The following is a 16,329-nucleotide window of genomic DNA, read 5'->3' as shown; positions in this document are numbered from 1 at the left end:
TGGGCCTCCTTCAGAGCGCTAAGAAACAAATTCACAGGATTGATCAGGAAGTCCAAATCAGATTACTATCTAAATACAGTCACAGAGAACCTAAACAACCCTACCAAGTTCTGGAAGCTAATCAAATCAGATGACTATTTAGATGCAGTCACAGAGAACCTAAACAACCCTACCAGGTTCTGGAAGCTAATCAAATCAGATGACTATTTAGATGCAGTCACAGAGAACCTAAACAACCCTACCAAGTTCTGGAAGCTAATCAAATCAGATGACTATTTAGATGCAGTCACAGAGAACCTAAACAACCCTACCAGGTTCTGGAAGCTAATCAAATCAGATGACTATTTAGATGCAGTCACAGAGAACCTAAACAACCCTACCAAGTTCTGGAAGCTAATCAAATCAGATTACTATTTAGATGCAGTCACAGAGAACCTAAAGAACCCTACCAGGTTCTGGAAGCTAATCAAATCAGATTACTATTTAGATGCAGTCACAGAGAACCTAAAGAACCCTACCAGGTTCTGGAAGCTAATCAAATCAGATGACTATTTAGATGCAGTCACAGAGAACCTAAACAACCCTACCAAGTTCTGGAAGCTAATCAAATCAGATGACTATTTAGATGCAGTCACAGAGAACCTAAACAACCCTACCAGGTTCTGGAAGCTAATCAAATCAGATGACTATTTAGATGCAGTCACAGAGAACCTAAACAACCCTACCAAGTTCTGGAAGCTAATCAAATCAGATTACTATTTAGATGCAGTCACAGAGAACCTAAAGAACCCTACCAGGTTCTGGAAGCTAATCAAATCAGATTACTATTTAGATGCAGTCACAGAGAACCTAAAGAACCCTACCAGGTTCTGGAAGCTAATCAAATCAGATGACTATTTAGATGCAGTCACAGAGAACCTAAACAACCCTACCAAGTTCTGGAAGCTAATCAAATCAGATGACTATTTAGATGCAGTCACAGAGAACCTAAACAACCCTACCAGGTTCTGGAAGCTAATCAAATCAGTGTCAGGTTCTAATGTCTCCTCTGGCCTTCCTGACCATTTAATGATGGATTCTAATGAAGTGAAGGATAAAGCCGATACTGTAGGGGTTTTTAACAAGCACTTCATATCTGCTGGTTCAGTTTTTGATAATGGTGTGGTCCCAGCTGATGTCCTCCTGCTAAAGGGTGGAGATCCCTCAGATGCTAATAACTACCGTCTTCTCTCTAATCTCCCTATCCTGGACAAAGTCTATGAACCCCTAGTGAACTCCCTATCCTGGACAAAGTCTATGAATCCCTATTGAACTCCCTATCCATGTAAAGTAACCAGCTGTCCCTCTCATGATATCAGGCCTAGCCATGTAAAGTAACCAGCTGTCCCTCTCATGATATCAGGCCTAGCCATGTAAAGTAACCAGCTGTCCCTCTCATGATATCAGGCCTAGCCATGTAAAGTAACCAGCTGTCCCTCTCATGATATCAGGCCTAGCCATGTAAAGTAACCAGCTGTCCCTCTCATGATATCAGGCCTAGCCATGTAAAGTCAGGTGGGAAAACGATAAATACCAGATTACAATAACAACTGGTCCATTAAACATTTTCCCAGATCTGTGCCTCGAGACAATCCTGTCTCTCAACGGACAATTCCTTTGACGTCATGGCTTGGTTTTTTCTCTGACATGTACTGTGAACTGTGGGACCTTATATAGACCGGTGTGTGCCTTTCCAAATCTTTTCCAATTCATTGAATTTACAACAGTTGGACTCCAATCATGTTTGTAGAAACATCTCAAGGATAATCAATGGACGGATTCACCTGAGCTCAATTTTTAGTCTCATAGCAACGGTTCTGAATACTTATGTAAATAAGGTATTGTTGTGTATATATTTTATTTAATCCATTTTCAAATGTTTTATTTTTTTATTTAACCAGGAAATCTCTTTTTTTCAAGGGAGACCTGGCCAAGAAGGCAGCAACAATCAGTATATTACAGAATTAAAACATACAACAACATGATCCAGCCTAAAAAAGCATTTACACTCCTCCGTAACAGTCTCCCATCAATATTTTAAATTCATTCAGTGGCACTAACATAACTGGATGAAGCATGGCTTGTAGACTATTCCATGCCTCTGGTGGACAAGAAGAGAAGGCAGTCTTCCCTAATACTGTGAATGTCCTGGGGACTTGAAGTAGCAACCAGCTAGCAGACTGGGTATGGTAACATAGCAACCTCCTAGCAGACTGGGTATGGTAACATAGCAACCTCCTAGCAGACGGGGTATGGTAACATAGCAACCTCCTAGCAGACTGGGTATGGTAACACAGCAACCGCCTAGCAGACCAGGTATGGTAACATAGCAACCGCCTAGCAGACCGGGTATGGTAACACAGCAACCGCCTAGCAGACCGGGTATGGTAACACAGCAACCGCCTAGCAGACCGGGTATGGTAACATAGCAACCACCTAGCAGACCGGGTATGGTAACATAGCAACCACCTAGCAGACCAGGTATGGTAACATAGCAACCGCCTAGCAGACCAGGTATGGTAACATAGCAACCACCTAGCAGACCAGGTATGGTAACACAGCAACCACCTAGCAGACCGGGTATGGTAACACAGCAACCACCTAGCAGACCGGGTATGGTAACATAGCAACCTCCTAGCAGACCGGGTATGGTAACATAGCAACCACCTAGCAGACCGGGTATGGTAACATAGCAACCGCCTAGCAGACCAGGTATGGTAACATAGCAACCGCCTAGCAGACCAGGTATGGTAACATAGCAACCGCCTAGCAGACTGGGTATGGTAACATAGCAACCACCTAGCAGACCGGGTATGGTAACATAGCAACCACCTAGCAGACCAGGTATGGTAACATAGCAACCGCCTAGCAGACCAGGTATGGTAACACAGCAACCACCTAGCAGACCGGGTATGGTAACACAGCAACCACCTAGCAGACCGGGTATGGTAACACAGCAACCTCCTAGCAGACCGGGTATGGTAACATAGCAACCACCTAGCAGACTGGGTATGGTAACATAGCAACCGCCTAGCAGACCAGGTATGGTAACATAGCAACCGCCTAGCAGACCAGGTATGGTAACTGCTGGTGGTGAAGGAGCCCAGACTATAGAGGTAAAGAGGGAGTTTACCCAAAAGGCCTTTGTGGATGAACACATACAAATGTATCTTTCTGCGCATATAAAGTGAAGTCCAACCTACAATTTGGTACAATGTGCAATTGTGGGTGAGTGACTTGGCATTTGTAATAAAGCTCAAGGATGCATGATAAACAGAGTCCAGTCTCTGGTAGACAGTGGAGGCTGTATGATAAACAGAGTCCAGTCTCTGGTAGACAGAGGAGGCTGTATGATAAACAGAGTCCAGTCTCCATAAGACAGAGGAGGCTGTATGATAAACAGAGTCCAGTCTCTGGTAGACAGAGGAGGCTGTATGATAAACAGAGTCCAGTCTCTGGTAGACAGAGGAGGCTGTATGATAAACAGAGTCCAGTCTCTGGTAGACAGAGGAGGCTGTATGATAAACAGAGTCCAGTCTCTGGTAGACAGAGGAGGCTGTATGATAAACAGAGTCCAGTCTCTATAAGACAGAGGAGGCTGTATGATAAACAGAGTCCAGTCTCTATAAGACAGAGGAGGCTGTATGATAAACAGAGTCCAGTCTCTGGTAGACAGAGGAGGCTGTATGATAAACAGAGTCCAGTCTCTGGTAGACAGAGGAGGCTGCATGATAAACAGAGTCCAGTCTCTGGTAGACAGAGGAGGCTGTATGATAAACAGAGTCCAGTCTCTCTAAGACAGAGGAGGCTGTATGATAAACAGAGTCCAGTCTCTATAAGACAGAGGAGGCTGTATGATAAACAGAGTCCAGTCTCTATAAGACAGAGGAGGCTGTATGATAAACAGAGTCCAGTCTCTGGTAGACAGAGGAGGCTGTATGATAAACAGAGTCCAGTCTCTGGTAGACAGAGGAGGCTGATGATAAACAGAGTCCAGTCTCTTAGACAGAGGAGGCTGTATGATAAACAGAGTCCAGTCTCTTAGACAGAGGAGGCTTATGATAAACAGAGTCCAGTCTCTATAAGACAGAGGAGGCTGTATGATAAACAGAGTCCAGTCTCTGGTAGACAGAGGAGGCTACATGCATATACAACAAGTCACCATAATCAATTACAGAGAGAAAAGTGTCCTGAACAAGCTTCTGTCTAGCCATAAGCGGGAAGCAAGCCTTATTACAAAAATAAAAACCCAATTTACATTGAAGCTTTGTCACAAGATTATCCACATGCACTTCTCATCCAACCATATACCTGGATATTTGTAGGATGACACTTTTTAAATGGATAAGCCACCAGATGTGACAATGCTAACGTTCTCTGGCAGAGTTCTAGCTCTGGTAAAGGTCATGAATTTAGTTTTTTCTACATTCAAGACCAGTTTGAGACCATAAAGGGAGGCCTGCAGTGACTGAAAAGCAGTCTGGAGCTCTTCAACAGCCTGAACCAGAGAAGGAGCACATGAATATATGACTGTATCATCTGCATATAGATGTAACTTTGCTGGTTGCATCCCATTTCCCAAATCATTAATACAAAGGGAGAACAACACAGGAGCTAAAATGGAACCCTGGGGGACACCTCTATTAATCTCTAGAAAGCTAGACTTGTGATTGTCAGTATATACACATTGTGTTCTGTCAGAAAGATAGTTCCAAAACCAATTTACTGCCCCTTCACTGAGACCAATGTTACTGAGACTAGCTAGCAACAATTCATGGTCAACTGAATCAAAGGCCTTTTGATCAATCCACAAACAGAGCAGCACGATGTTGCTTTTTATATCAAGTGCATTAATGATGTCGTTTGCCACTGCCATAGCTGCAGTTGTGGTGCTGTGCCCCGACCTAAAGCCAGACTAAACCCCGCTCAGTATGTTCTCCTCAATTAAGATGTTTTTAACTGTGATGTTCACTAGGGATTCATAGACTTTGTCCAGGATAGAGGGAGTTCACTAGGGCGCAGGTCCTAATCCAGGCACTTGTCATCTCCCGTCTGGATTACTGTTGGCGGGGCTCCCTGCCTGTGCCATTAAACCCCTACAACTCATCCAGAACGCCGCAGCCCGTCTGGTGTTCAACCTTCCCAAGTTCTCTCACGTCACCCCGCTCCTCCGCTCTCTCCACTGGCTTCCAGTTGAAGCTCGCATCTGCTACAAGACCATGGTGCTTGCCTACGGAGCTGTGATTTTACATCTTTAAATCACCCAGTGAAAGGTAAAGGGTTATTTCTCAGCGATGAGACAAGACTGTAACTAGCATTTGGATACCACAAAATTGGGGAGAAAAAGGGGTAATATATATATATATACTGCTCAAAAAAATAAAGGGAACACTTAAACAACACAATGTAACTCCAAGTCAATCACACTTCTGTGAAATCAAACTGTCCACTTAGGAAGCAACACTGATTGACAATAAATTTCACATGCTGTTGTGCAAATGGAATAGACAACAGGTGGAAATTATAGGCAATTAGCAAGACACCCCCAATAAAGGAGTGGTTCTGCAGGTGGGGACCACAGACCACTTCTCAGTTCCTATGCTTCCTGGCTGATGTTTTGGTCACTTTTGAATGCTGGCGGTGCTTTCACTCTAGTGGTAGCATGAGACGGAGTCTACAACCCACACAAGTGGCTCAGGTAGTGCAGCTCATCCAGGATGGCACATCAATGCGAGCTGTGGCAAGAAGGTTTGCTGTGTCTGTCAGCGTAGTGTCCAGAGCATGGAGGCGCTACCAGGAGACAGGCCAGTACATCAGGAGACGTGGAGGAGGCCAACAACCCAGCAGCAGGACCGCTACCTCCGCCTTTGTGCAAGGAGGAGCAGGAGAAGCACTGCCAGAGCCCTGCAAAATGACCTCCAGCAGGCCACAAATGTGCATGTGTCTGCTCAAACGGTCAGAAACAGACTCCATGAGGGTGGTATGAGGGCCCGACGTCCACAGGTGGGGGTTGTGCTTACAGCCCAACACCGTGCAGGACGTTTGGCATTTGCCAGAGAACACCAAGATTGGCAAATTCGCTCCATCCACCAACGCCACGTTGCACCACAGACTGTCCAGGAGTTGGCAGATGCTTTAGTCCAGGTCTGGGAGGAGATCCGTCAGGAGACCATCCGCCACCTCATCAGGAGCATGCCCAGGCGTTGTAGGGAGGTCATACAGGCACGTGGAGGCCACACACACTACTGAGACTCATTTTGACTTGTTTTAAGGACATTACATCAAAGTTGGATCAGCCTGTAGTGTGGTTTTCCACTTTAATTTTGAGTGTGACTCCAAATCCAGACCTCCATGGGTTGATAAATTGGATTTCCATTGATCATTTTTGTGTGATTTTGTTGTCAGCACATTCAACTATGTAAAGAAAAAAGTATTTAATAAGATTATTTCTTTCATTCAGATCTAGGATGTTTTGTTTAAGTGTTCCCTTTATTTTTTTGAGCAGTATATATATATATATATATATATATATATATATATATATAAAAAAAACAAAGGAACATATATATTTTTTTTCTCAGATCAACGCTCTCCTCTCTTTCCGTATTTGAGGAATCATTCTCCTCAAACTCTTTACCCTCAACAATCAGACAAGCTGTATTCCTCGAAAAAGGAAGAAAAAAAACTTCAGTGTGGTTCATATCAATCAATCATCAATTTCTTTACTTAATTGAAATATAAAGATACTTTCTGTGATTGCCTGCCATTCTGAGTCAGTTCTTCCCTCAATTATCCTTAAAAAAAAAATTGTCATTATTTTTTCAACAAAAGACATCTTTATAATATACTTTATAACCCCTCTTCATCTGACACTCCAGAGATATTGTTATCACTTGATGCGGAGAAGGCGTTTGATCGGGTTGAGTGGGATTATCTGTTTTGGATTCGGTCCCAATTTTATGTCCTGGATCAAAGTCCTTTATTCCTCCTTTACGCCTGCAGTGTGCACAAATATTAACCTTCATCCTATTTCCAACATGGAATAAGACAGGGTTGTCCTCTATCCCCTCAGCTGTTTGCTTTTGCAATTGAGCCTTTAGCCATAACAATATGTGAATAACACCACTACCAAAAGGCATTAGAAGAGGGGAGTTTAGAGCATAAAGTCTCATGCTATGCAGATGACATGATATTATATATGTCTGACCTTTTAACACCAGAGATCCAGGTTCTACTAAAGACAGTTGGTAAATATCTGGGTATAAGGTTCATCTACAAAAAAACATGAATTGATGTCTATTAATCCTTCTGACAGGCAAACTTATTTTAGTCATGTGCCCTTCAGAGTCACTACACGGAAACTGTATTTGGGAATTTGAGTCACACACTCAACTTCAACTTTTTCTTTGGGCGGAATGAAGGTATTTCCTACGTTTTTATACTCATTTCAAATGTATTACTATCTTTCTGACAAAATATATTTTTTATTTCCATAGATAAACTGATATCTGCTTTTATCTGGAATAAGAAAAACCCTTGGACACGTAAGAGCGTATTGCAGAGATCTCGTCCCGAAGGTGGTCTAGCATTTCCAAACTTTCAATATTATTACTGGGCAGCTAATATAAGAAAATGGTTGACCTTGGAGATCTCATCCTGTGGCCCCATCTCCTTAGCAGCCTTACTCTGCTCTAAACTAGCTGAGCCTGTTTCTAAATACATTAAAAACCCTATTGTATGGTTCTTTAATAATGGGGCAGACGATCGCCTTAACTGTTTGCAGATTTTTTGAGAAGGTTTCACAATAGTGTATTTGGAGACAGGCAGTTGGCACCGCAGGAGGCCCCCTCTAAACAGTTCTATGCAGTGGCACCGCAGGAGGCCCCTCTAAACAGTTCTATGGGCAACAGGCTGGTATGTACTACTCTTCTAGCTAGACGTCTTCTCTACTATTTAAGTGGAAGGGTCGGTTTCCTCCTACTTTTAACCATTAGAAAAAGGAAGCTGTGCAACATTGCCATTTTCACAACTCCAAAAACCAACACAAATTAGAATTTGTATCATTATTTTATTAGTACTTTTTGTTTTATTATATCTTTGTATTTTTTTTTTTTTTTTTACTATTTGGTTATATTACTCATGCCGCTTTAAGTCTGGTTTTGGGGTGGGGCTCTGTTAGAGCATGGGGGGTTGGATAGGGGATCTGGGTGTTCTGTTAGAGCATGGGGGGGTTGGGGGGGGTTGATAGGGGATCTGGGTGTTCTGTCTTATCTGTATAATCATAAAAAATTCCAACTTAAAATTAAAAACACTAACAACTTGACGGGTAAGTTTAGGAATTAATTCCGAGAGTTTAAGTTAACCTGTTAGGGCTAGGGGGCAGTATTGACACGGCTGGATAAAAAAACATACCCGATTTAATCTGGTTACCACTCCTACCCAGTAACTAGAATATGCATATACTTATTACATATGGATAGAAAACACCCTAAATTTTCTAAAACTGTTTGAATGGTGTCTGAGTATAACAGAACTCATTTGGCAGGCAAAACCCTGAGACATTTTCTGACAGGAAGTGGATACCTGATGTGTTGTATTACCTTTAAACCTATCCCATTGAAAAACACAGGGGCTGAGGAATATTTTGGCACTTCCTATTGCTTCCACTAGATGTCACCAGCCTTTACAAAGTGTTTTGAGTCTTCTGGAGGGAGATCTGACCGAACAAGAGCCATGGAACGATGATGGCCCATTAGACATCATCTAGTTCATGTTGGGTACCCTCGTTCATGTTGGGTACCCTCGTTCATGTTGGGTACCCTCGTTCATGTTGGGTACCCTCGTTCCAATACGTTATAAAAAAGAGTATGCATTCGTCCACCTTGAATATTATTCATGTTCTGGTTAAAAAAGGCCCTAATGATTTATGCTATACAACGTTTGACATGTTTGAACGAACGTAAATATATTTTTTCCCCTCGTTCATGACGAGAAGTCCGGCTGGCTTAGATCATGTGCTAACAAGACGGAGATTTTTGGACATAAATTATGAGCTTTTTTGAACAAAACTACATTCGTTATGGACCTGTGATACCTGGAAGTGACATCTGATGAAGAGAATCAAAGGTAATGGATTATTTACATAGTATTTTCGATTTTAGATCTCCCCAACATGACGTCTAGTCTGTATCGCAACGCGTATTTTTCTGGGCGCAGTGCTCAGATTATTGCAAAGTGTGATTTCCCAGTAAGGTTATTTTTAAATCTGGCAAGTTGATTGCGTTCAAGAGATGTAAATCTATAATTCTTTAAATGACAATATAATATTTTACCAATGTTTTCTAATTTTAATTATTTAATTTGTGATGCTGACTTGACTGCCGGTTATTGGAGGGAAACGATTTCCTCAACATCAATGCCATAGTAAAACGCTGTTTTTGGATATAAATATGAACTTGATAGAACTAAAAATGCATGCATTGTCTAACATAATGTCCTAGGAGTGTCATCTGATGGAGATTGTAAAAGGTTAGTGCATCATTTTAGCTGGTTTTATGGTTTTGGTGACCCTGTCTTTGAATTGACAAAACATTACACACAACTCTTGTAAATGTACTGTCCTAACATACTCTAAATTTATGCTTTCGCCGTAAAACCTTTTTGAAATCGTAAAACGTGGTTAGATTAAGGAGATGTTTATCTTTCAAAGGGTGTAAAATAGTTGTATGTTTGAAAAATTTGAATTTTGACATTTATTTGGATTCAAATTTGCCGCTCTTGAAATGCACCTGCTGTTGATGGAGTGCACCACGGGTGGCATGCTAGCGTCCCACCTAGCCCATAGAGGTTAAATAGTTTGGGAAAGGCAAAAACATTTAAATACGCCATCCCTGTCTAAAACACCCTAGCAAGCAAAAAGCCTACTCTATGGTAATGGTGCTAACCGATGCCCCCTAGTGGCAACCTGCACAGTAGAGTCATGGAGGTGGAGAGAGACCAGATCTAACCTGAACCTGCAGAGTAGAGTCATGGAGGTGGAGAGAGACCAGATCTAACCTGAACCTGCAGAGTAGAGTCATGGAGGTGGAGAGAGACCAGATCTAACCTGAACAGTAGAGTCATGGCGGTGGAGAGAGACCAGATCTAACCTGAACCTGCAGAGTAGAGTCATGGAGGTGGAGAGAGACCAGATCTAACCTGAACAGTAGAGTCATGGAGGTGGAGAGAGACCAGATCTAACCTGAACAGTAGAGTCATGGAGGTGGAGAGAGACCAGATCTAACCTGAACAGTAGAGTCATGGAGGTGGAGAGAGACCAGATCTAACCTGAACCTGCAGAGTAGAGCCATGGAGGTGGAGAGAGACCAGATCTAACCTGAACAGTAGAGTCATGGAGGTGGAGAGAGACCAGATCTAACCTGAACCTGCAGAGTAGAGTCATGGAGGTGGAGAGAGACCAGATCTAACCTGAACAGTAGAGTCATGGAGGTGGAGAGAGACCAGATCTAACCTGAACAGAGTAGAGTCATGGAGGTGGAGAGAGACCAGATCTAACCTGAACAGTAGAGTCATGGAGGTGGAGAGAGACCAGATCTAACCTGAACCTGCAGAGTAGAGCCATGGCGGTGGAGAGAGAGACCAGAGAGCTGCTGTATCCTACTGTGTACAGAGCTTTCACAGACGCGTAGTGCATCTCCTGGAAGAGACAGAGAGACAGTGTTATAGTACATGTCCTGGAAGAGACAGAGAGACAGTGTTATAGTACATGTCCTGGAAGAGACAGAGAGACAGTGATATAGAACATGTCCTGGAAGAGACAGAGAAACAGTGATATAGAACATGTCCTGGAAGAGACAGAGAGACAGTGTTATAGTACATGTCCTGGAAGAGACAGAGAGACAGTGATATAGTACATGTCCTGGAAGAGACAGAGAGACAGTGTTATAGTACATGTCCTGGAAGAGACAGAGAGACAGTGTTATAGTACATGTCCTGGAAGAGACAGAGAGACAGTGTTATAGTGCATGTCCTGGAAGAGACAGAGAGACAGTGATATAGTACATGTCCTGGAAGAGACAGAGAGACAGTGATATAGAACATGTCCTGGAAGAGACAGAGAGACAGTGTTATAGTACATGTCCTGGAAGAGACAGAGAGACAGTTATAGTACATGTCCTGGAAGAGACAGAGAGACAGTGTTATAGTACATGTCCTGGAAGAGACAGAGAGACAGTGTTATAGTGCATGTCCTGGAAGAGACAGAGAGACAGTGTTATAGTACATGTCCTGGAAGAGACAGAGAGACAGTGTATAGTACATGTCCTGGAAGAGACAGAGAGACACTGTTATAGTACATAGTATTTGTTATGCATGAGAGAGACATTTTTTGTGAAACAAACAAGAAATAAGACAAAAAAAAAACTGAAAACTTGAGCGTGCATAACTGATTCACCCCCCCAAAGTCAATACTTTGTAGAGCCACCTTTTGCAGCAGTTACAGCTGCAAGTCTCTTGGGGTATGTCTCTATAAGCTTGGCACATCTAGCCACTGGGATTTTTGCCCATTCTTCAAGGCAAAACTGCTCCAGCTCCTTCAAGTTGGATGGGTTCCGCTGGTGTACAGCAATCTTTAAATTGGATTGAGGTCTGGGCTTTGACTTGGCCATTCCAAGACATTTAAATGTTTCCCATTAAACCACTCGAGTGTTGCTTTAGCAGCATGCTTAGGGTCATTGTCCTGCTGGAAGGTGAACCTCCGTCCCAGTCTCAAATCTCTGGAAGATTGAAACAGGTTTCCTTCAAGAATTTCCCTGTATTTAGCGCCATCCCTTCAATTCTGACCAGTTTCCCAATCCCTGCCGATGAAAAACATCCCCACAGCATGATGCTGCCACCACCATGCTTCACTGTGGGGATGGTGTTCTCGGGGTGATGTGAGGTGTTGGGTTTGCGCCAGACATAGCATTTTCCTTGATGGCCAAAAAGCAAAATTTGTGTCTCATCTGACAGAGTACCTTCTTCCATATGTCTGGGGAGTCTCCCACATGCCTTTTGGAGAACACCAAACATGTTTGCTTATTTTCTTTCTGGCCACTCTTCCGTAAAGCCCAGCTCTGTGGAGTGCACGGCTTAAAGTGGTCCTATGAACAGATACTCCAATCTCCGCTGTGGAGGTTTGCAGCTCTGGTCTCTTTGTTACCTCTCTGATTAATGCCCTCCTTGCCTGGTCCGTGAGTTTTGGTGGGCGGCCCTCTCTTGGCAGGTTTGTTGTGGTGCCATATTCTTTCCATGTTATAATAATGGATTTAATGGTGCTCCATTGGATGTTCAAAGTTTCTGATATATTTATATATATGTTTTTATACAAAGTTTCTGATCAGTACTTCTCCACAACTTTTTCCATGACCTGCTTGGTGGTGCCCCTTGCTTGGTGGTGCCCCTTGCTTGGTGGTGCCCCTTGGTCTTCGTGGTGCCCCTTGCTTGGTGGTGCCCCTTGCTTGGTGGTGCCCCTTGCTTGGTGGTGCCCCTTGCTTGGTGGTGCCCCTTGCTTGGTGGTGCCCCTTGCTTGGTGGTGCCCCTTGCTTGGTGGTTCCCCTTGCTTGGTGGTGCCCCTTGCTTGGTGGTGCCCCTTGCTTGGTGGTGCCCCTTGCTTGGTGGTGCCCCTTGCTTGGTGGTGCCCCTTGCTTGGTGGTGTTGCAGACTCTGGGGCCTTTCAGAACAGGTGTATACATACTGAGATCATGTGACAGATCATGTGACAATTAGATTGCACACAGGTGGACTTTATTTAACTAATTATGTGACTTCTGAAGGTAATTGGTTGCACCAGATATTATTTAGGGGCTTCATAGCAAAGGGGGTGAATACATATGGACGCACCCCATTTCTGTTTTTTATAATCTTTTGAAACAAGTAATTTTTTTCATTTCACTTCACCAATTTGGACTATTTTGTGTATGTCCATTACACGAAATCCAAATAAAAATCAATTTAAATTACAGGATGTAATGCAACAAAATAGGATAAATGCCAAGGGGGTGAAAACTTTTATAAGGCTCAGTATGTCCTGCAAGAGACAGACACCGTTATAGTACATAGTATATGTCCTGCAAGAGAGACAGCATATCACACGGTTCTACTGTTTGCAGTGTTCAACGGAAGTATAAATTGTGAAAGAATGTCATGTTCTAGGCTCTATAAACTAGGTTTTAGAGGTTCTAGGTTGTTACCTGTCTGGTTCTAGAAGTTAGGTTCTAGGTTCTTACCTGTCTAGTTTGAGAAGTTAGGTTCTAGGTTCTTACCTGTCTGGTTCTAGGTTCTAGAGGTTAGGTTCTAGGTTCTTACCTGTCTAGTTCTAGGTTCTAGAGGTTAGGTTCTATGTTCTTACCTGTCTAGTTCTAGGTTCTAGACGTTAGGTTCTAGGTTCTTACCGGTCTAGTTCTAGAGGTTAGGTTCTTACCTGTCTAGTTCGAGAAGTTAGGTTCTAGGTTCTTACCTGTCTGGTTCTAGGTTCTAGAGGTTAGGTTCTATGTTCTTACCTGTCTAGTTCTAGGTTCTAGATGTTAGGTTCTAGGTTCTTACCGGTCTAGTTCTAGAGGTTAGGTTCTTACCTGTCTAGTTCGAGAAGTTAGGTTCTAGGTTCTTACCTGTCTGGTTCTAGGTTCTAGAGGTTAGGTTCTAGGTTCTTACCGGTCTAGTTCTAGGTTCTAGAGGTTAGGTTCTAGGTTCTTACCTGTCTGGTTCTAGGTTCCAGAGGTTAAGGTTCTAAGTTCTTACCTGTCTGGTTCAGTTCTAAGTTCTTACCTGTCTGGTTTTAGAGGGTAGGTTCTAGGTTCTTACCTGTCTGGTTCTAGGTTCTAGAGGTTAGGTTCTAAGTTCTTACCTGTCTGGTGCTAGGTTTTAGAGGTTAGGTTCTAGGTTCTTACCTGTCTAGTTCTAGGTTCTAGAGGTTAGGTTCTAGGTTCTTACCGGTCTGGTTCTAGGTTTTAATTTCTAGGTTCTTACCGGTCTGGTGGTGTTATCGTCTGACAGACAGGCGTCAATGTAGTGAGGAAATGTTTCTGACCAGCCCTCTGCTGTACAGTTCCTACTGACCCAACCAATCTCTGAAACACACAGTCAACAGACATGTCAATCTACAAAATGCTGTGAACCATAGCACTTCAACCCATATAAACATGCCAAGCCATACCGTTTGAATCACTAGTACGGTAGAAGCCGTGCTACAAACCATCGTCAGGACTCAGGAAGTCGTGGAAGACGTCAGGACATCTGACTGATACCACTTCGCCTACGGCTGCGGCCTGCCAACAAGCCAGGTAATCCCACATCCACGGACAGCCTGCAACACACAGGGCATATTATACCCAGTATCTCATACAGTAGCAGGATCTCTGTCTGGTGGTCTGGATGAAGCCAATTACCTTTTAAAGACCTGAGACGAGCGAAGCACACCGAGCCAGCCAGACAGACAGACAGACCCAGAGCTAACCAATTAAACCTGCCTACACTATCACTCTGAATAACACACACACACACACACACACACACACACACACACACACACACACACACACACACACACACACACACAAGTGATAATGCAATCCCTCTTGAGGGGAATGACTAGTGTTTTATCTGAATAATATTTCCGGATTCTGTGTCCAGTATGAAGGAAAGTAGAGGTAGTTTCGGGAGCCAATGCTAACTAGAGTTAGCGCTATGCATATCTGCTAGATACCCATAGACTTCCAGCAATTGGTTAGTGCAACTTCCTGTAACTTCCTTCATACTGGACACAGAGACAAAAAAAGTGGCATCCACAAGTTCATCTGACTCTGGGTCAGTAGATAAAGGACCTCATCTGACTCTGGGTCAGTAGATAAAGGACCTCATCTGACTCTGGGTCAGTAGATAAAGGGCCTCATCTGACTCTGGGTCAGTAGATAAAGGGCCTCATCTGACTCTGGGTCAGTAGATAAAGGACCTCATCTGACTCTGGGTCAGTAGATAAAGGGCCTCATCTGACTCTGGGTCAGTAGATAAAGGAGTTCATCTGACTCTGGGTCAGTAGATAAAGGGCTTCATCTGACTCTGGGTCAGTAGATAAAGGGCCTCATCTGACTCTGGGTCAGTAGATAAAGGGCCTCATCTGACTCTGGGTCAGTAGATAAAGGGCCTCATCTGACTCTGGGTCAGTAGATAAAGGACCTCATCTGACTCTGGGTCAGTAGATAAAGGACCTCATCTGACTCTGGGTCAGTAGATAAAGGGCCTCATCTGACTCTGGGTCAGTAGATAAAGGGCTTCATCTGACTCTGGGTCAGTAGATAAAGGACCTCATCTGACTCTGGGTCAGTAGATAAAGGACCTCATCTGACTCTGGGTCAGTAGATAAAGGACCTCATCTGACTCTGGGTCAGTAGATAAAGGGCTTCATCTGACTCTGGGTCAGTAGATAAAGGGCCTCATCTGACTCTGGGTCAGTAGATAAAGGACCTCATCTGACTCTGGGTCAGTAGATAAAGGACCTCATCTGACTCTGGGTCAGTAGATAAAGGACCTCATCTGACTCTGGGTCAGTAGATAAAGGGCCTCATCTGACTCTGGGTCAGTAGATAAAGGGCCTCATCTGACTCTGGGTCAGTAGATAAAGGGCCTCATCTGACTCTGGGTCAGTAGATAAAGGGCCTCATCTGACTCTGGGTCAGTAGATAAAGGACCTCATCTGACTCTGGGTCAGTAGATAAAGGACCTCATCTGACTCTGGGTCAGTAGATAAAGGGCCTCATCTGACTCTGGGTCAGTAGATAAAGGGCTTCATCTGACTCTGGGTCAGTAGATAAAGGACCTCATCTGACTCTGGGTCAGTAGATAAAGGACCTCATCTGACTCTGGGTCAGTAGATAAAGGACCTCATCTGACTCTGGGTCAGTAGATAAAGGGCTTCATCTGACTCTGGGTCAGTAGATAAAGGGCCTCATCTGACTCTGGGTCAGTAGATAAAGGACCTCATCTGACTCTGGGTCAGTAGATAAAGGACCTCATCTGACTCTGGGTCAGTAGATAAAGGACCTCATCTGACTCTGGGTCAGTAGATAAAGGGCCTCATCTGACTCTGGGTCAGTAGATAAAGGGCCTCATCTGACTCTGGGTCAGTAGATAAAGGGCCTCATCTGACTCTGGGTCAGTAGATAAAGGGCCTCGCTGCCAATTTCACAGTATTCCTTTAAATGACCATAGAAACAGCATAAAAACAACAAAACCCGACTGACATCCACCACCATGATG

The 16,329-nt window shown here is 43.6% G+C and overlaps 1 protein-coding gene across 1 annotated transcript in view; it reads right to left on the bottom strand.

The window, feature by feature from the left end:
• The window catches only part of LOC106591847 (pituitary adenylate cyclase-activating polypeptide type I receptor), a 104,511-nt gene that overhangs the window by 41,410 nt on the left and 46,772 nt on the right, over positions 1-16,329 (bottom strand). The window contains exons 4-6 of the mRNA XM_045714366.2: positions 14,270-14,380; positions 14,044-14,144; positions 10,638-10,735 (exon numbers count right to left, since the gene is read on the bottom strand). Of these exons, the coding sequence (XP_045570322.1) occupies positions 10,638-10,735; positions 14,044-14,144; positions 14,270-14,380 (310 nt within the window). The remainder of the gene's footprint in view (positions 1-10,637; positions 10,736-14,043; positions 14,145-14,269; positions 14,381-16,329) is intronic.

The sequence above is a fragment of the Salmo salar genome, chromosome 03 (genome assembly GCF_965601325.2).
Source record: "Salmo salar chromosome 03, fSalSal1, whole genome shotgun sequence".
In the NCBI taxonomy this organism is placed as follows: domain Eukaryota; kingdom Metazoa; phylum Chordata; class Actinopteri; order Salmoniformes; family Salmonidae; genus Salmo; species Salmo salar.
This window is presented reverse-complemented; position numbering and strand designations above follow the sequence as displayed.